Source organism: Arachis hypogaea, chromosome 11 (genome assembly GCF_003086295.3).
Source record: "Arachis hypogaea cultivar Tifrunner chromosome 11, arahy.Tifrunner.gnm2.J5K5, whole genome shotgun sequence".
NCBI classification, from domain to species: domain Eukaryota; kingdom Viridiplantae; phylum Streptophyta; class Magnoliopsida; order Fabales; family Fabaceae; genus Arachis; species Arachis hypogaea.
In genome coordinates, this window is record NC_092046.1 from 134,686,500 (window position 1) to 134,706,516 (window position 20,017).

Consider the following 20,017-nt stretch of genomic DNA (forward strand, 5'->3'; position numbering starts at 1 on the left):
GAAAAATACTATGTGCTTCGAAAAAAAAAATAAAGAGCTTCTTGAAACTTAACTTAATTACTATTAAAGGTAAAAAATAAATAAAAAATAAATAAAAAATAAAATCCCCTAAACTCTAATTTGCAAATTCTAACTTCTAAAATAATCTATTGATACAAAATATAATCAATAAGAAATTAAGATTTATTTAATTAAGAATAAGTACAACATTCTTTATTTAGTAAAGAGCGAATAAATTATTTTTTTTGTTTCCTTTTTTTTTTTTGGTTTTCTAATTTCTTAGTCCAACATATTAAAGATAAATTTGTTGGTAACACAAGGCGAAATTTGAATTCTCAAATGAACTAACTATTATCCCTTAGCTCTTTTTTTTTTTTTTTTTGTCATGAGCGGTCACCCTGTATCTGCCCATATAGATAGTGGGAGAGGGCTAGTTATGATTTGAGTTGGGTTGATAAAAGCCCAATATAAGTGGGTTTGGATTTCAAGACCAGAACAAAAGAAAAATAAAAATAGAGGGTTTAGTCGTTAGATTTGTATTTGTGAATTGATTAATTGTTCCGTTCCTGGTTGCGGTGATTGTTGGAGTCGGAAGAAACTCAAGAAAGTGGTAGTGGCAGAGAAAGAGAGCGCGATGCAAGGCGGTGAGGAAGTAAGCATAGAGGAGTTAGCCTCCAATCTTTCCACCTACAAGGATCAACTCCACCAGGTAACTGCTCCACCCTCCAACCCCAAACCAACTTAGGGTTTTTCTCTTACCAATTTGTTCTTTCCATCATTTTTACTTTCTCGCTTCAATTCCGATTAATACCTAAACACTACGATGACCTAGCCTTTTGTCGTTACTGTAACAATCAATTTTGCATATTCGCGTGTGAATTAATTTTTCACTATCCAATAAGAGGGGTTTCTTTTGGATTTCGTATGCAATAATATGCCCAATTCTTCTGCATGTGCCGGTAAACCCAATTCTTCTGCTCTTTTCAGCTCAGCTGCTGTAACAGCACCAAGTACAGTTTCTGACTCAACTTCCAAAATTCCATTATTATTATTTGTTTTCTTAAAAAAAAAAATAATGAATGGTAAGGTCCTTTCATTGCTGCTTGTTTCCACTTGGATACGCAACTTCAAATATGAGGCTACATAAATTTATCTATATGTTTGGTTATATGCAAATGGGACTTGTAAAAGTCTCAGACTCAATAAAGAATAGTATATTCAATGGAGGGTATCTCAAATTCTCAATAGTTGGAACCTTGAAGTAGAGGTAGACCAAGGAAAATTATAGTTAAAATCTTGGGTTCTAGAAAATGGCTCGTCTACAATAGGATATGATGACATCATTTTATCTATGCAGTTGACCCTGCCTATTGAGAAAATATTTATTCTTGTTGTTGAATATGCCCTATGTGGTTTTTGTATCTATCTAAAATTATCACTTGTATTCCTGTCAAGAAAAAAGACATTATTACTTTCATTGCTTTTCAAAGGATAGTTTATGACTGCCATTATTGCCCCTTACAGTATCAATGTCATGAACATAGTTTGTTCCCTCATTAAATCTCAGCATTCCCTGATATGAAAATTAACTTGTTTATTGCTTTTCTCCTTCATATGTGGATCAGGTTAGACAACTTTTAAAAGATGAGCCTGGAAATTCTGAGTATGTGGACATGGAAAGGGAGCTTAATGAGGTATGGCTTTATCATATGTTTTACTTCTGTCTTTTCATATCTGTGAGCTGTGCATTCCCTCCTCTCCCCCCCCCCTCTCTCTTCCGTTTTTTTCCCCTTGTTATTCATTGAATCATTGATTCATCTGAAGATATTGTGTCGACCTGATTTTCTTATTGCTCATCCTCCTTTAGGGGGAAAAAATCTGAATTAATAAATGATTGTTTCTTAAGAAAGCAGATCTCTACCTTCTTACCTAGCTTCCATAAAGGCATGAGCGACTGATGTATGGACAGCTAAGCTTTCTTTGCATCTCATTTTGTTTTAAGTTTTCAACCAATGAAACTCTAGTGGCCTTTGTTCAGATTTGTCCTCCTTTGTTAGTTTAAAAAGGTGAGATAGTGTTCTGTTTCAAAGTGAAGTACTGTTATAGTTTAGTTAAAATTGCAGATCTTGAGGAGCATGGGAAATTTAAAAACAAAAAACAAAAGGAAATTAGATCTATCTACCAAAAGCAAATGTGAACCTCATCAAAATACACATCACTTCTATCTTGGTTCTTTGCAGGTGTGCTCTGTGTCGTGATGTCCAGCATGATTTCCCCCCTCACCTGATATGAGATGTTCACACTGAGATTCTAAGTTAGAATTTTGACATTAATTTGGCTTATGATGCACCAAATTTCTGAAAAGTATTTGGTTTACTGAATTGGACGGTGGCCTAAAATTGTGTGACACAGGTGATTGCTTTGACGGAAGAACTCCTTGCAACTGCTAAGCAAAATGAAATATGTGGTTCAGATGCTGGTCCAAATGCTAGTGCACCTTCTACTTTGTCAAAACCTAAGGATAATGAAGTGGTATGTCTTATTTGTTATCCTGACTGTCAGTGAAACTGTGAATCTGAATGGTGTAGCATATTGTATATTGTCTTTAAAGCTTAAGCTACTTTGCTTTCACAGCTGTACTTAACAGCCCCTTGTTGGTTTGAGATTATATGAGCAAGTGCTCATTTCAAATGATTGAAATTATTTAAATGCAATATTTTTCTCATGATCATAATTAACTGCTTTTGTTATTTCACTCTTAGGAGCGGGAGATCAGTTATGATCATCAAGATAAATATCCTATTGGCAGTAAAGTTCAGGCTGTTTGGAGTGAAGACGGGGAATGGTATATTCAGCAATTAATTTCTTTCTGTTTGTCCATTTATTTATATGCATTTTACTTTCCATTTCATTTATCTATTGTTTTTATTTATGTTTAATATTTTGTAAAATAATTGGCCAGGTATGAAGCAACAATAGAGGCATATACACCAAATGGTTATTTTGTTTCCTATGACAACTGGGGAAACAAAGAAGAGGTGTGTTTCTAAAGTACTTTGTTACATAAATGATCCCAATATTAGATTTCACTAACTGTATTCTTGTTTATAGAGATTCCTTTTCTATTTGCCCTTTATAATTACATTCTAAAATATTGTTTTCAGCTTATTCATTCTCAAGCTAGGTATCTTGTGTTGATGGCAGTTGCTTATGTGCAGGTGGATCCTGCGAATATAAGGCCAATTCAAGAGGGTACTGTCGATGCTTTGTTAGAAGCTGAGCGAGTTGCTGAAGCTACAAAGCAGGCTATCAAACGGAAAATTGCACAGGCGGCAACTATCGATGTCCAGTCACGAAGTTTACCGGCAAAGCTTCGTATAGAACCGGATGACCCTGAGGATGTGGTGAGTTATTAAATAAGATTATCATTTCCTAATGTTTCCCCCTTATCTATAAAATTTATTAGTTTCTATACATAGAATGCTTGTTGCCAGTATTAATGGGAGTGTTTGACTAAACCGCTTTTGCTATCTAGATAGTCTTGAGTTTGTCTCTTGCTCTCTCTGCCACTTCTGATAATTATTTTCTGGATGACAAAGACACTTGAGTGTCTCTGAAGTTGTTATTTTATCCAAGTTTGTCTGCTCAATTAGCTAGAGTGCTTTTGATTATGCCTTTGCTGAATGCTGACTTAAATATAACAGAAAGCTTCCAAACGCAAGAAAATACATGCCTTTAAGTCAAAGATGCGGATGGAGCAACTTGAAGTCACACAAAATAAGCGCCAAAATGCTTGGCAGCAGTTTCAGTCAACCAAAGGAAAGGCAAAGAAGGTACTACTCAATTTTGTTAATTTGTATCTTAGTTATTATTATTATTATTATTATTATTATTATTATTATTATTTCATGGCTTTAGATTGTGTTGTATCCTTGTGCCTATATTGATAGCTTTCATGTAAGGAATATAATCAATATTTTTATTGTTGATAAAAAATGAACCGCGGAGCTGACATTACTAATATGGTTTATTGGATAAGATTAGCCTGCTTGATATGGCAAACTCTTGTCCTATGCATTGTTTTACTCTAGCAAACTAAAAACCTAATAGCAATATCATAAATGTTCGCTAGAAACTAGAAAGTTGTCCCTTCAATTGCAAACCCAATAACCTAAATGTTTGCTACCAAAAAAAGAAAAAAAATCATCAATGCTTTTGAGGATGTTAGCTTTTGTTCATATTACTAGGTTAGCTCTTGTATATAAAGAAGGAAAAAAAAAAAAAAGAGCGCGGGGGAGGGGAGAGACTAGAGAGAGAGCAGCTTGAATTGGCTGAGGTTAGGAGGTCCATTGCAAGTTAAATTCTCCACTGACATGTTCTCATTTTAATTGTATGGTCAAATCATCTTTATATTGAATATACTTTTGTTGTTCTTAATGCTTGCATGAATTGTTTTCTTGGCGTTGCTTACAGATTGGTTTCTTCTCTGGAAGAAAACGGGAGAGTATTTTCAAGTCTCCTGATGATCCTCACGGAAAGGTTGGTGTGACTGGTAGCGGGAAAGGTTTGACCGAGTTCCAGAAGAGAGAGAAACATTTTCATCTCAAGGATGGGACAGTTGAGAGCGATGAATAGGTTATGCAGCCATTGGCCTTGCAACTGTATGTAGAATGTTCAAACCATTCCCAAAGGAAGTCATTGATGCCACAACCCCAATTAGACTCATTTTATCAAGTAAATCCACTCTGCTTTGAAACTGTTCTAAGATCATTTCCTTATCATCAACGTTAATCTATCTTGATGCTAATTTCATTGTCTAGCTTGACGTTGGTTAGCTGATCTTAGATAGATGTGTATTGATGTGTGAACCACTTGCTCGATTGGTCTATTTGGGGAAATGGAGGTGAATTGCCTTTTGGTTTAGTTGACTCGGTTATCTGGTTAACCTAAGTTGTCTCAAGTACAATGTTATACTTAACTAGTTGGATCTTAATGTGTGGAGTGACCTGACTCGTGGCACAAAATTGTTCTGTTTGGTCATTGGAAACTTGCCTGGTCGCTCTGTCTAGGCTAGGTTGAGATGATTTCGGCAACTTGAATATTCATATTTGCATTTCCAATATAAGTTAATCGAGTATATACTTGAACAATGTAAGTTATTAGAATTCAACTTTAACTTAATTTCGTAGTCATGGTAACTATCTCGGAGCAACTTAAAATTCAGAATGCGTAAAATTTAAATGATCATTACAACATCAAGCAAATTGATAATAATAATATGTATTAGAAACAAGATCCCGAGCTATGAGTCCTTCGATGGTTTGTCATATCTCTAATGCTTACTATTTTTCATTGGTAAGCTTTCAATCTTTTGCTCCTAATAGTTTCGGGAGATACTAATTTGAGAACTAAGAGTCAACAGACACCAACCACAGCATACCGTTGGAATGCCTTCTCTACCTTCGTATTTACATGCGCCTCACAAATTCACCTATTTGGTTTAGCACTTAAGGTGATCGGCACAATCATATGGTGACGGGCGAACATTAATACCCTGCGAACGACCAAATCTGCATTTGGCCGAAAATTCTTGAAACTTACCTTGAACCGAGTCGCCGCAAGGTTGATAGGAGTTTGTCATATAGGTTATAGGGATATTCAAGGATTACGCTTTGGCGATCCACCAACGCCATATCAAGCTACTATATTCGGTAGGGTTGTACATTTAAAATTAAAATTCAAAATGTAGTTAACTGGATAAAAATTCATAACCAGATTTTGGATATTTAGTTTTTTAGAACAATTTTAAAAATCATGTTGATATTTATTTAAATTTTCGTATATGAAACCAAATTTTGAAAATTAGTTTTTAATCGATTAATCAAACCAAATTCAAATCTCATTTTACTCTAACTTCAAGCCATTTGGACCATGATTCTGAAACTTGAATTGGACGGGCTAAAAATCAATGACAGTATTGGTTCGGTCATAGGGAAAAAATTGTCGGTGAAAAAATTGTTTTAAAATCGTTAAATCAGTTAATTGAACCGGATTGGGATCCGGCCAGTTTATTTTAATGGCACCGATTTGCAGGTTGATCCGGCCGTTATAAATCTAACATCATAAATCGGCTTACTCATTCATAACTCGGCATTATTCACGTTATTATTCAGAAAACTGGCGCTATAGTTCGGCATTACAATCATTAATCGGCCATTAACGTCATTAATCGGCCACTTACGTTACAACTCAGCTCAACGGACTATTTTTAATTATGAAACGTCCAACCTGACATCTCACCCTTATTATTGCTCTTTAATACAAGCAATAAACAGAAAGCGTAACCGACTGGCACATAGCCTCCCATAAAAGGTATGATCTCCCATCCTAAAAGGATACATTTTTTTAATTCTCAATACTAACTTAAGCTTCGGAGTGCCTTTGCAGGTACACTCCCCGCCCGTTTCTTGCTCAAAGCTCTACGCGATTGGACACCCTCTTGGAGTAAAGCTCGGATTGTCATAAGGTTTATAGGTCGGCACCGAAGATAATAACTCGGCGTCGACTCCCAGAGACGGAGCTCTCCCATCAGGTATCCATACAAGAACAATTGGCGCCCACCGTGGGGCCGAGAATATAATCCCTTCCATACATTATCGGCCTCGAGGTTCTCGCCTGAGTCATGGCTGAACGACTTCCACCCACACCATCTGAACTCCTTCAGATGGTGACCAAGTTACAACAAGCCAACCAGCGCATGACCGAGGAGAACCAAAGAATGGCACAGCAAATCGCCAACTTGAATAACACCCGAATTGAAAATAACAATGATCGGCAAGAACGAACAGAAGATGCAGAGCAGTAGTCAGGGCCAACACACGTCTCAGACACTGCTCGGCAGGAGGAGGAGCAACCCGAGTATAATGAGGAAGCTCGGCAAGACAACGAGAATGACGATCAGGAAAGCTCCCCTGGACCATTCACGGCCGAAGTGATGAACTTCGTGCTACCCCGGAGGTTTATTCTGCCGACCACCCTAACTCCCTATGATGGGTTAGGTGATCCGAATAAATACATCAAGAAGTTCACCTCCATAATAATAGTAAACGGTGCATCTGATAAAGTTTTATGTCGTTGTTTTCCATCTTACTTAGACGGTCCTGCACTTGATTGGTTTTGTTCTTTGCCTGCAGATTCTATTTCTCGATTTCGAGACATATCAAATCCCTTTGAGGAGCACTTTGCTGGATTGGCCATCTACTTACATGATTCCGATTATCTGAACACAATCAAGCAAGGTCAGCACGAAAGCCTCAAGGACTACATGACGCGCTTCACAAAGATAGCCCTAAGTATACCCGACCTCCACCCCGAGGTGGGGCTACACGCCATAAAAAGCGGATTGCGACCAGGAAAGTTCCAGGAAACCATTGCTGTGGCCAAACCTAAGACTATGGCCGCGTTCCGCGAAAAGGCGAAAGGTCATATCGACATCGAGGAACTCCGGCAAGCTCAGCAAACAGAAAAGCCTCATTACAGAGACGACGATAGAACTCGAGACAAAAAGAAGAATTTCAAACCGACTTCGCGATATGAGTCCTACACTCAATTCAACACTAAACGCGACGATATCATCAAGGAAATCTTGAATTCAAAATTAATCAAGCCACCAAGAAAAGCCGGCAGTTACCCAGATTCAAAAGGCGCGGACCGATCAAAATACTGCTCTTTCCACCAGAAGCACGGACACACTACCGACGACTGTGTCATCGCCAAAGACCTACTGGAGCGACTAGCTCAGCAAGGTCACCTGGATAAATACATCGACGGCCACATACAGCGGCGAACACCCCCCTCTGGAGACCAAAACAACACCTATCACGAAAAACCAACACGTGTAATTAACTTTATTTTCGGAGATTTTGCAGGTGGAGGAGCCACAAGCTCGGCAAGAAAGAGATCTTACCTAGCTATGCTTTCCATCAATACCGATCAAATTCAACAGCAGACACTACCAAACTCCCCACAGATAACATTCCAGACAGCCGATCATAACAACAGTACAGCAAATCTCGATGACCCGGTCGTAATCTACCTGCAACTCGGAGATCTCCTAGTAAAAAAGGTGTTGCTGGACCCTGGGAGTAGTGCCGATGTCCTATTTCACTCCACGTTCCAGAAGATGAAATTAAGCAGCAACATCCTCCAACCTTCTACTGGAGACCTGGTAGGTTTCTCAGGTAAGCAAGTCCCGGTCATCGGCTCTGTGTGGTTACAAACCACACTCGGTGAGTTTCCCTAGTCAAAAACTTTAGACATTCAATACTTAGTTGTTGATTGCTTCAGTCCTTACAATTTAATACTTGGCCGACCTTTCTTAAATAAATTCGGCGCTATAGTATCTACAATTCATCTTTGTGTTAAGTTCCCTTTGCAAGATAACACAATTGCAACCATTCACAGTGATGCCCGAAAAGCGAGGGAATGCTACAACAATAGTCTTAAAAGAACTAACTGAAACACAAAAACCCATGTTCACAACATCGGCAACATGAACGACCAACAAATGCTGGCCGACCTTGATCCCAGAGCAGGAACACTGGAACGGCCAACCCCAACAGAAGACCTGCATAAAATCTATCTCACAGAAAGCATGGACAAATTCACATACGTCGGATCAACATTATCCTCAGAAGAAAAATCCTCATTCCGAGCATTCTTATAGCAAAATGCCGACCTGTTCGCCTGGACCCCGGCTGATATGCCAGGCATTGATCCCTCCATCATATCGAAAATTAAATAAAATAAAATAAAAATATTTTTGTTTTTAATTTAAAATTAAGGTTAGAATTCGAAAATTAAAAAAATTAAATTAAATTAAATTAAAATTTAAAACAATTAGTTAATTAAAAAGGAATTTTGAAAAAGAGGAAGGTGATTTTCGAAAATTAGAGAGAGAATTAGTTAGGTAGTTTTGAAAAAATATGATTGGAATAGTAAACTTTTAAAATCAAACAAAAAGTCAAGTAGTTAATTGAAAAAGATTTGAAAATCAATTTTTGAAAAGATAAGAAGTTAGAAAAGATTTTGAAATTGATTTTGAAAAAGATGTGATTAAAACTTATTTTGAAAAAGATTAAAAAAGAGAAATTAAAAAGATTTGATTTTTGAAAATTAAAGTTGATTACTTGACTAACAAGAAACAAAAAGATATTATTTTAAAATTTAAAGATTGAACCTTTCTTAATAGGCAAGTAACAAACTTAAAAATTTTTGAATCAATCACATTGATTGTTAGCATTAATTTCGAAAATATGAAATGGAAATAAGAAAAAGATTTTGAAAATCAAAGTTTAAAATTTTTGAAAATATGAAAGAAAAAAAATGAAAAAGATTTGATTTTTGAAAAAGATTTGAAAAAGATAGAATTTTTAAATTGAAAATTTGATTTGACTCATAAGAAACAATTAAATTTAAAATTTTTTGAAAAAGTCAACTCAAATTTTCGAGTTTTATGAGAAAAAAGGGAAAGATATTTTTTTATTTTTGAATTTTTAATGATGAAAGAGAAAAACAACCAAAAGACTCAAAACATGAAAATTATGAATCAAAACACATGATGCATGCAAGAACACTTTGAATGTCAAGATGAACACCAAGAATACTTTGAATGTCAAGTTGAACACTAAGAACTTATTTTTGAAAATTTTTAAGAAAAGAAAAACATGCAAGACACCAAACTTAAAAAATTTTTATTCTTTAGACACTAATAATTCAAGAATGCATGTGAAAAACAAGAAAAGACACAAAATATAAAAATGCAAAGATCAAACAAAGAAGATCATCAAGAACAACTTGAAGATCATGAAGAACAAGAAAGAAACTCAATGCATGTGTTCTTCGAAAATTTAAAGAAAAATTAAAAATATGCGATTGACACCAAACTTAAAAATTGACACTAGACTCAAACAAGAAACACAATATATTTTTTGGTTTTTATGATTTGATTAATTTTTGGATTTTTTTTCGAAAATTAATTGGAAAAAGGATTTCAAAATTTTTAATGAGAATTCCAGGAATTATGCAATGTTAGTCTAAAGCTTCGGTCCAGGAATTAGACATGGCTCACTAGCCAGCCAAGCTTTCAGTGAAAGCTCCGGTCCAAAACACTAGACATGGCCAATGGCCAGCCAAGCTTCAGCAGATACAAATCAGGCATATAACAGCTGAATTGATGAGAGTCCACGGACTCTTGTGATGATAAGTTGAAATCTCGGTTAAAAAGATTAGACATGGCTTCACAGCCAGCGAGACTTCAACAGATCATCATGAAACTCTAGAATTCATTCTTAAAAATTTTGAAGCCACAGAATAATTTATATTATTTTTTTTTCGAAAATATTTTTGAAAATAAAAAATAAAAAGAATAAAAACAAAAAGCTTAAAATTAAAATAAAAGTACCTAATCTGAGCAACAAGATGAACCGTCAGTTGTCCAAACTCGAACAATCCCCTGCAACGGCGCCAAAAACTTGGTGTGGCAAAATCGTGTTCGTTCATTCCTTGGTAACGGCGCTAAAAACTTAATACGCACGTTCATAATCTTAGCTCTTTGTCACAACTTCGCACAACTAACCAGCAAGTGCACTGGGTCGTCCAAGTAATAAACCTTACGTGAGTAAGGGTCGATCCCACAGAGATTGTCAGCTTGAAGCAAGCTATGGTCACCTTGTAAATCTCAGTCAGGCGGATTCAATTGGTTATGGAGATTTAATAATTAAAAGATAAATAAAACGTAAAATAAAGATAGAGATACTTATGTAATTCATTGGTGAGAATTTCAGATAAGCGTATAGAGATGCTTTTGTTCCTTCTGAATCTCTGCTTTCCTGCTGTCTTCATCCAATCATTCCTACTCCTTTCCATGGCAAGCTTTATGTTGGACATCACTGTTGTCAATGGCTACATCCTGTCCTCTCAGTGAAAATGGTCCAAAATGCGCTGTCACCGCACGGCTAATCATCTGTTGGTTCTCGATCATACTGGAATAGGATTCAGTAATCCTTTTACGTCTGTCACTACGCCCAGCACTCGTGAGTTTGAAGCTCGTCACAGCCATCCCTTCCCAGATCCTACTCGGAATACCACAGACAAGGTTTATACTTTCCGGATCTCAAGAATGGCCGCCAATAATTCTAGCCTATACCACGAAGACTCTGATCGTAGATCAGGAGGCTAAGAGATACACATTCAAGCTTGTTTACATGTAGAACGGAAGTGTTTGTCAGGCACGCGTTCATAAGTGAGAATGATGATGAACATCACATAATCATCACATTCATCATGTTCTTGTGTGCGAATGAATATCTTAGAGAAGAAATAGGCTTGAATTGAATAGAAAAACAATAGTACTTTGCATTAATTCATGAGGAACAGCAGGGCTCCACACCTTAATCTATGGTGTGTAGAAACTCTACCGTTGAAAATACATAAGTGATGAAGGTCCAGGCATGGCCGAATGGCCAGCCCCCTAAACGTGATCAAAGGATCAAAAGATAATCCAAATATGTCAATACAATAGTAAAAAGTCCTATTTATACTAAACTAGTTACTAGGGTTTACAGAAATGAGTAAATGATGCAGAAATCCACTTCCGGGCCCACTTGGTGTGTGCTTGGACTGAGCATTGAAGCTTTCACGTGTAGAGGTCTTCCTTGGAGTTAAACGCCAGTTTGTAACCTGTTTCTGGCGTTTAACTCTGCTTTGCAACCTGTTTCTGGCGTTTAACTCCAGAATAGGGCAGAAAGCTGGCGTTGAACGCCAGTTTGCGTCGTCTAAACTCGGGAAAAGTATGGGCTATTATATATTTCTGGAAAGCCCTGGATCTACTTTCTAACGCAATTGAGAGCTCGCCATTTGGACTTCTGTAGCTCCAGAAAATCTACTTTGAGTGCAGGGAGGTCAGAATCCAACAGCATCTGCAGTCCTTCTTCAACCTCTGAATCTGATTTTTGCTCAAGTCCCTCAATTTCAGCCAGAAATTACCTGAAATCACAGAAAAACACAAAAACTCATAGTAAAGTCTATAAATGTGATTTTTATTTAAAAACTAATAAAAATATACTAAAAACTAACTAAATCATACTAAAAACTATGTAAAAACAATGCCAAAAAGCGTATAAATTATCCACTCATCACAACACCAAAATTAAATTGTTGCTTGTCCCCAAGCAACTGAAAATCAAATAGGATAAAAAGAAGAGAATATACTATAAATTCCAAAATATCAATGAAACTTAGCTCCAATCAGATGAGTGGGACTAGTAGCTTTTTGCCTCTTGAATAGTTTTGGCATTTCACTTTATCCATTGAAGTTCAGAGTAATTGGCATCTAGAGGAACTTAGAATTTAGATAGTGTTATTGATACTCCTAGTTCAGTATGTTGATTCTTGAACACAACTACTTTATGAGTCTTGCCCGTGGCTCTAAGCACTCTGTTTTCCAGTATTACCACCGGATACATACATGCCACAGACACATAACTAGGTGAACCTTTTCAGATTGTGACTCAGCTTTGCTAAAGTCCCCAATTAGAGGTGTCCAGGGTTCTTAAGCACACTCTTTTTTTGCTTTGGACCTTGACTTTAACCGCTCAGTCTCAAGTTTTCACTTGACACATTCACGCCACAAGCACATGGTTAGGGACAGCTTGGTTTAGCCGCTTAGGCCAGGATTTTATTCCTTTAGGCCCTCCTATCCACTGATACTCAAAGCCTTGGATCCTTTTTATTACCCTTGCCTTTTGGTTTTAAGGGCTATTGGCTTTTTGCTCTTGCCTTTTGATTTAAAGAGGTTTTGGCTTTTTCTACTTGCTTCTTCTTTTTCTTTCTTTTTTTCGCCATTTTTCTTTTCTCTTTTTTTTTTCTGCAAGCTTTTGTATTCACTACTTTTTCTTGCTTCAAGAATCAATTTTATGATTTTTCAGATTATCAATAACATTTTTCCTTTTTCATCATTCTTTCAAGAGCCAACATATTTAACATTCATAAACCACAATATCAAAAGACATATGCACTATTCAAGCATTCATTCAGAAAACAAAAAGTATTGTCACCACATCAAAATAATTAAACTAGTTTCAAGGATGAATTCGAAACCATGTACTTCTTGTTCTTTTGTTTTTAGAACATTTTTCAATTAAGAGAGGTGATGGATTCATAGGACATTCATAGCTTTAAGACATAGACACTTAAACACTAATGATCATATAGTAAAGACACAAACATAAATAAAACATAAAGCATAGTAAACGAAAAACAGAAGAATAAGAACAAGGAGATTAAGGAACGGGTCCACCTTAGTGAGGGTGGCGTCTTCCTCTTCTTGAAGAACCAATGGTGCTCTTGAGCTCCTCTATGTCTCTTCCTTGTCTTTGTTGCTCCTCTCTCATAGCTCTTTGATCTTCTCTAATCTCATGGAGGATGATGGAGTGCTCTTGGTGCTCCATCCTTAGTTGTCCCATGTTGGAGCTTAATTCTCCTAGGAAAGTGTTAATTTGCTCCCAATAGTTTTGTGGAGGGAAGTGTATCCCTTGAGGCATCTCAGGGATTTCATGGTGAGGAATTTCCTCATGCTCTTGTTGAGGTCCATGATCTCTTGTTTGCTCTATCCTTTTCTTAGTGATGGGCTTATCCTCATCAATGAGGATGTCTCCCTCTATGTCAACTCCGCCGAATTGCAAAGGTGGCATATGAGGTGAGGAAAGGCTAACCTTGCCAAAGTGGAAGACTTGTCAGCCACCTTATAGAGTTCTTGAGGTATAATCTCATGAACTTCCACTTCCTCCCCAATCATGATACTATGGATCATGATGGCCCGGTCTATAATAACTTCAGACCGGTTGCTAGTAGGAATGATTGAGCGTTGAATGAACTCCAACCATCCTCTAGCTACAGGCTTAAGGTCCAGTCTTCTCAATTGAACCGGCTTGCCTCTTGAGTCAACTTTCCATTGAGCTCCTTCCATACATATGTCCATGAAGACTTGGTCCAACCTTTGATCAAAGTTGACCCTTCTAGTGTAGGGGCGTGCATTTTCTTGCATCATTGGCAAGTTGAACCCCAACCTTATATTTTCCGGACTGAAATCTAAATATTTCCCCCGAACCATGGAAAGCCAATTCTTTGGATTCGGGTTCACACTTTGATTATGGTTCCTAGTGATCCATGCATTTTCATAGAACTCTTGAACCATTAAGATCCCGATTTGTTGAATAGGATTAGAGAGAACTTCCCATCCTCTTCTTCTAATCTCTTGTCGGATCTCCGGATATTCGCTCTTTTTGAGCTTGAAAGGAACCTCAGGGATCACTTTCTTCTTGGCCACAACTTCATAGAAGTGGTCTTGATGGACCTTTGAGATGAATCTCTTCATCTCCCATGACTCAGAGGTGGAAGCAATTGCCTTCCCTTTCCTCTTTCTTGAGGTTTCTCTGGCCTTAGGTGCCATTAATGGTTATGGAAAAACAAAAAGTAATGCTTTTACCACACCAAATTTAAAATGTTTGCTCGTCCCCGAGCAAAAGAAGAAAGAAAGAAGGAGAAGAGGAAGAAAAATGGAGGAGAGGGAGAGAGGTGTGTATTCGGCCAAGGGGAAGAAGAAAGGGTTGTGTTGGGTGAAAAAGAAGAAGGAATGAGGGGTTTATATAGCAGTGGGGGAAGGTTTAGGGTTCGACCATTAGGGTTGGGTTTGGGAGGGAAAAGAGTTTGAATTTTGGAGGTAGGTGGGGTTTTTTTGGGGAAGAGAGGAGGGATGTGAGTGGTGAAGAGGTGATGGGGAAGAGTGATTGAGGTGATTGGTGAAGGGTATTTGGGGAAGAGGGTTATGAAGAGGTGTGAGGAGAGAGAATTAGGGTAGGTGGGGATCCTGTGGGGTCCATAGATCCAGTGGGGTCAAGGACTTAACATTCCTGCTCCAATTAGGCGTGTAAAAAGCCCTTTGTATGCAATACTGGCGTTTAACGCCAGATTGCTGCCTGTTTCTGGCGTTAAACGCCCAAATGTAGCCTGTTTCTGGCGTTTAACGCCAGATTGATGCTTGTTTCTGGCGTTAAACGCCAGACAGATGCTTGTTTCTGGCGTTTAAACGCCAGAGTGCTCTTCCTCCAGGGTGTGCTATTTCTTCTGCTGTTTTTTTATTCTGTTTTTAATTTTTCAGTAGTTTTTGTGACTCCACATGATCATCAACCTAAAAAAACATAAAATAACAATAGAAAATAAATAGATATAGTTAAATAACATTGGGTTGCCTCCCAACAAGCGCTTCTTTAATGTCAATAGCTTGATAGTGAGCTCTCATGGAGCCTCGCAGATAATCAGAGCATTGTTGGGACCTCCCAACACTAAACTTAGAGTTTGACTGTGGGGGCTTTGGTTGACTCTGCAGTGAGAGAAGCTTTTCATGCTTACTCTCCATGGTTACAGTAGGAGATCCTTGTGTGTTAAACACAAGGTTGTCCTTATTCAGTTGAAGGACCAACTCTCCTCTGTCCACATCAATCATTGCTTTTGCTGTGGCTAGGAAGGGTCTTCCAAGGATGATGGATTCATCCTCATCCAGTGACGGACCCATAAAATTACCCTAAACCCTTAAATAAAATTTGTTAAATATTATTAATTATATGGAGATATAAAAATTAAAAAGAGTTAGGGAATATTTTTATTCTTAAAATACTATTTATTATATATAATTTATAAATTTTTTTTTTATTTCTAAAATTTAAAATTAAAATATTTTAATTAAAATATAGATAACTTATTATCCTAACTAATCTTTTTATACACATTTAATAATAAAAGACTGAATTAACTAGCATATTAGCGCATAATAATACATTAGTATTTATAATTTGAAATTAGAATTATATATAAATATTAGAAAAATTAAATCTTTATATGAAAAGTATGTTTATATAAAATAATAAAAACATAATTTTTATAATTTTTTTATTTTTTTAAATAATTAAATTTGTTATATATTTTTTAATTTAATTTTGATATAATGTTAGATAAAATATTTTATGTATCTGTTTAATTATATATTATAATTAAAATATTTTTTATCATTATTTTTAAAAATAAAAAATATATTCTAAATTAGTAAATTAATCAGTTCATTTTAAAATTTTATATGCAACATAGGTACATATAATAGAACAAAAGATAAAAACTAAGTAATAAAGATGAATAAATCGAGAATAAAATAAAATATATAAAGTCACGAAAAAAATAAAATATTAGATTGATACCTAAACTATAATTGTTTGAATTAAAAATTGTAATTGAAAATATCAAAAAAAAAATAATAAAATTGAAAGATACATAGAGTCATGGAGAGCTATATAAAAAAAATTGGAGAATTTAAAATTTACTTTTTGATGAAGAGAAGATGACCATTAGACAAGGAATAGAAAAAGAATGTTGAAAATATAAAAATAAGAAGAGGGTTTAAGAGAATAAAGAATTGACGGTACAATAATTAAATTTGATTAGGTTAAATAATAGTCAAAATGATAAAAAAAATAAAAAAATAAAAAAATAAATTTAAAACTTTAGCTAATTGAATTTATTTTATTTGTAGTGGGGTCATTTAAAATTTGAAGTGGGGGCATATTATATATAACTATATCTTTTAAAACAAAAATTAAAAACATCATGGGGGCAAGTGCCCCCTCATTTGTATGCTTAGGTCCGTCCCTGTCCTCATCCTTCCCAGTGTCTAGGATTATGAAATCAGTAGGGATGTAAAAGCCTTCAACCTTTACTAATACGTCCTCTACTTGTCCATAAGCCATTTTCATGGATTTGTCTGCCATCTCTAATGAGATTCTGGCAGCTTGCACCTCAAAGATCCCAAGTTTCTCCATTACAGAGAGTGGCATTAAGTTTATTCCTCACCCCAGGTCACACAGAGCCTTCTCAAAGGTCATGGTGCCTATGTTATAGGGAATTAGGAATTTACCAGGATCCTTATTCTTTTGAGGTAACGGATGCCTATCCAATGCATTCAGTTCATTGGTGAGCAAGGGAGGTTCATCTTCCCAAGTCTCATTACCAAATAATTTGGTATTCAGCTTCATGATTGCACCAAGGTATTTAGCAACTTGCTCTTCAGTTATGTCTTCATCCTCTTCAGAGGATGAATACTCATCAGAGCTCATGAAGGGTAAAAGGAGGTTCAATGGAATCTTTATGGTCTCTAGATGAGCCTCAGATTCCTTTGGTTCCTCAAAGGGAAACTCCTTATTGGTCACTGAGTGTTCCAGGAGGTCTTCCTCACTAGGATTCACGTCCTCCTCCTCCTCTCTGGGTTCGGCCACACCAAGTAAGGTAATGGCCTTGCACTCTCTTTTTGGGTTCTCTTCTGTATTGCTTGGGAGAGTACTAGGAGGAGTTTCAGTGACTCTTTTACTCAGCTGGCCCACTTGTGCCTCCAAATTTCTAATGGAGGAATTTGTTTCATTCATGAAACTTAGAGTGGCCTTAGATAGATCAAAGACTATATTTGCTAAGCTAGATGGATTCTGCTCAGAATTCTCTGTCTATTGCTGAGTGGATGATGGAAAAGGCTTGCTATTGCTAAACCTGTTTCTTCCACCATTATTAAAGCCTTGTTGAGGCTTTTGGTGATTCTTCCATGAGAAATTTGGATGATTTCTCCATGAGGTATTATAGGTGTTTCTATAGGGTTCACCCATGTAATTCACCTCTGCTATTGCAGGGTTCTCAGGATCATAAGCTTCTTCTTCAGAAGATGCCTGTTTAGTACTGTTGGATGCAGCTTGCAATCCATTCAGACTCTGAGAAATCATATTGACTTGCTGGGTCAATATTTTGTTCTGAGCCAATATGGCATTCAGAGCATCAATTTCAAGAACTCCCTTCCTCTGAGGCGTCCCATTACTCACAGGATTCCTTTCAGAAGTGTACATGAACTGGTTATTTACAACCATATCAATGAGTTTCTGAGCTTCTGCAGGCGTTTTCTTTAGGTGAATGGATCCACCTGCAGAATGGTCCAATGACATCTTTGATAGTTCAGACAGACCATCATAGAATATATCCAGGATGGTCCATTCTGAAAGCATGTCAGAAGGACACTTTTTGGTCAGTTGCTTGTATCTCTCCCAAGCTTCATAGAGGGATTCACCTTCTTTCTGTTTGAAGGTTTGAACATCCACTCTAAGCTTGCTAAGCTTTTGAGGAGGAAAGAACTTGGCTAAGAAAGCCGTGACCAGCTTATCCCAAGAGTTCAGGCTATCTTTATGTTGAGAGTCCAACCATATTCTAGCTCTGTCTCTTACAGTAAATGGGAAAAGCATAAGCCTGTAGACCTCGGGATCAACCCCATTGGTCTTAACAGTATCACAGATCTGCAAGAATTCAGTTAAGAACTGAAAAGGATCTTCTGATGGAAGTCCATGAAACTTGTAGTTCTGTTGCATCAGAGAAACTAATTGAGGCTTTAGCTCAAAATTGTTTGCTCCAATGGCAGGGATTGAGATGCTTCTTCCATGTAAATTAGAATTTGGTGCAATAAAGTCACCAAGCATCTTCCTTGCATTGTTGTTGGGTTCGGCCATGTCTCCTCCTTTTTCGAAAATTTCTGTCAGATTTTCTCCAGAGAGTTGTGCTTTAGCTTCCCTTAGCTTCATCTTCAGAGTCCTTTCAGGTTCAGAATCAGCTTTGACAAGAATGTTCTTATCCTTGTTCCTGCTCATATGAAAAAGAAGAGAACACAAAAGAAAATATGGAATCCTCTATGTCACAGTATAGAGATTCCTTATGTAAGTATAAGAAGAAAAGAATATAAGAAGGAAAAGATAAGAATCCAAACACAGAGGGGAAGAGTGGGTTCGAATTCTTGAGTGGGAGGAAAGTGTTAGTAGATGAATAAATAATTAGAAGGAGATGAGAGAGGGAAGAATTCGAAAATTAAATAAAATAAAATAAAAATATTTTTGTTTTTAATTTAAAATTAAGGTTAGAAAAAAATGAAATTAAATTAAATTAAAATTTAAAACAATTAGTTAATTAAAAAGGAATTTTGAAAAAGAGGAAGGTGATTTTCGAAAATTAGAGAGAGAATTAGTTAGGTAGTTTTGAAAAAGATATGATTGGAATAGTAAACTTTTAAATCAAACAAAAAGTCAAGTAGTTAATTGAAAAAGATTTGAAAATCAATTTTTGAAAAGATAAGAAGTTAGAAAATATTTTGAAATTGATTTTGAAAAAGATGTGATTGAAACTTATTTTGAAAAAGATTAAAAAAGAGAAATTAAAAAGATTTGATTTTTGAAAATTAAAGTTGATTACTTGACTAACAAGAAACAAAAAGATATTATTTTAAAATTTAAAAATTGAACCTTTCTTAATAGGCAAGTGACAAACTTAAAAATTTTTGAATCAATCACATTGATTGTTAGCATTAATTTTGAAAATATGAAATGCAAATAAGAAAAAGATTTTGAAAATCAAAGTTTAAAATTTTCGAAAATATGAAAGAAAAAAATGAAAAAGATTTGATTTTTGAAAAAGATTTGAAAAAGATAGAATTTTTAAATTGAAAATTTGATTTGACTCATAAGAAACAATTAAATTTAAAATTTTTTGAAAAAGTCAACTCAAATTTTCGAGTTTTATGAGAAAAAAAGGGAAAGATATTTTTTTATTTTTGAATTTTTAATGATGAAAGAGAAAAACAACCAAAAGACTCAAAACATGAAAATTATGAATCAAAACACATGATGCATGTAAGAACACTTTGAATGTCAAGATAAACACCAAGAACACTTTGAATGTCCAGATGAACACTAAGAACTTATTTTTGAAAATTTTTAAGAAAAGAAAAACATGCAAGACACCAAACCTAAAAAATTTTTATTCTTTAGACACTAATAATTCAAGAATGCATGTGAAAAACAAGAAAAGACACAAAATATAAAAATGCAAAGATCAA

The 20,017-nt window shown here is 35.9% G+C and overlaps 2 protein-coding genes and 1 non-coding gene across 4 annotated transcripts; all 3 read left to right on the forward strand.

Annotated features, from left to right (window-relative positions):
- Window positions 1–322: 322 nt before the first annotated feature.
- On the forward strand, window positions 323–5,155 carry LOC112722744 (uncharacterized). Of its 2 annotated transcripts, none has more exons than XM_025773875.3 (8): window positions 323–709; window positions 1,626–1,694; window positions 2,413–2,532; window positions 2,763–2,845; window positions 2,963–3,038; window positions 3,219–3,404; window positions 3,705–3,833; window positions 4,474–5,155. In XM_025773875.3, exons 1-8 carry the CDS (start codon window positions 635–637, stop codon window positions 4,633–4,635), a joined length of 900 nt encoding a protein of 299 aa, XP_025629660.1. In that variant the 5' UTR covers window positions 323–634; the 3' UTR covers window positions 4,636–5,155. The 2 variants fall into 2 exon arrangements, with proteins under 2 accessions (XP_025629660.1, XP_072063426.1); XM_072207325.1 differs by having other exon boundaries at window positions 525–709; window positions 988–1,694.
- A 1,894-nt stretch (window positions 5,156–7,049) lies between these two features.
- LOC112721867 (uncharacterized) lies at window positions 7,050–8,302 on the forward strand. The gene is made up of 2 exons (XM_025772892.1): window positions 7,050–7,053; window positions 7,194–8,302. The coding sequence occupies exons 1-2, from the start codon at window positions 7,050–7,052 to the stop codon at window positions 8,300–8,302; spliced, it is 1,113 nt and encodes a 370-aa protein (XP_025628677.1).
- A 9,838-nt stretch (window positions 8,303–18,140) lies between these two features.
- On the forward strand, window positions 18,141–18,248 carry LOC112724259 (small nucleolar RNA R71). The gene has a single exon (XR_003163431.1). It is a non-coding gene; the product is annotated as a small nucleolar RNA R71 (small nucleolar RNA).
- The last annotated feature ends 1,769 nt before the right edge of the window (window positions 18,249–20,017 follow it).

Excerpts from the sequence above, each read along its gene's own strand:
- LOC112722744 (XM_025773875.3), top strand. The coding sequence starts at position 635 with ATGCAAGGCGGTGAGGAAGTAAGCATAGAGGAGTTAGCCTCCAATCTT. Across the intron at positions 710-1,625 it reads ACAAGGATCAACTCCACCAG|GTTAGACAACTTTTAAAAGA; the intron begins GTAACTGCTCCA and ends TATGTGGATCAG. Across the intron at positions 2,533-2,762 it reads AACCTAAGGATAATGAAGTG|GAGCGGGAGATCAGTTATGA; the intron begins GTATGTCTTATT and ends TTTCACTCTTAG.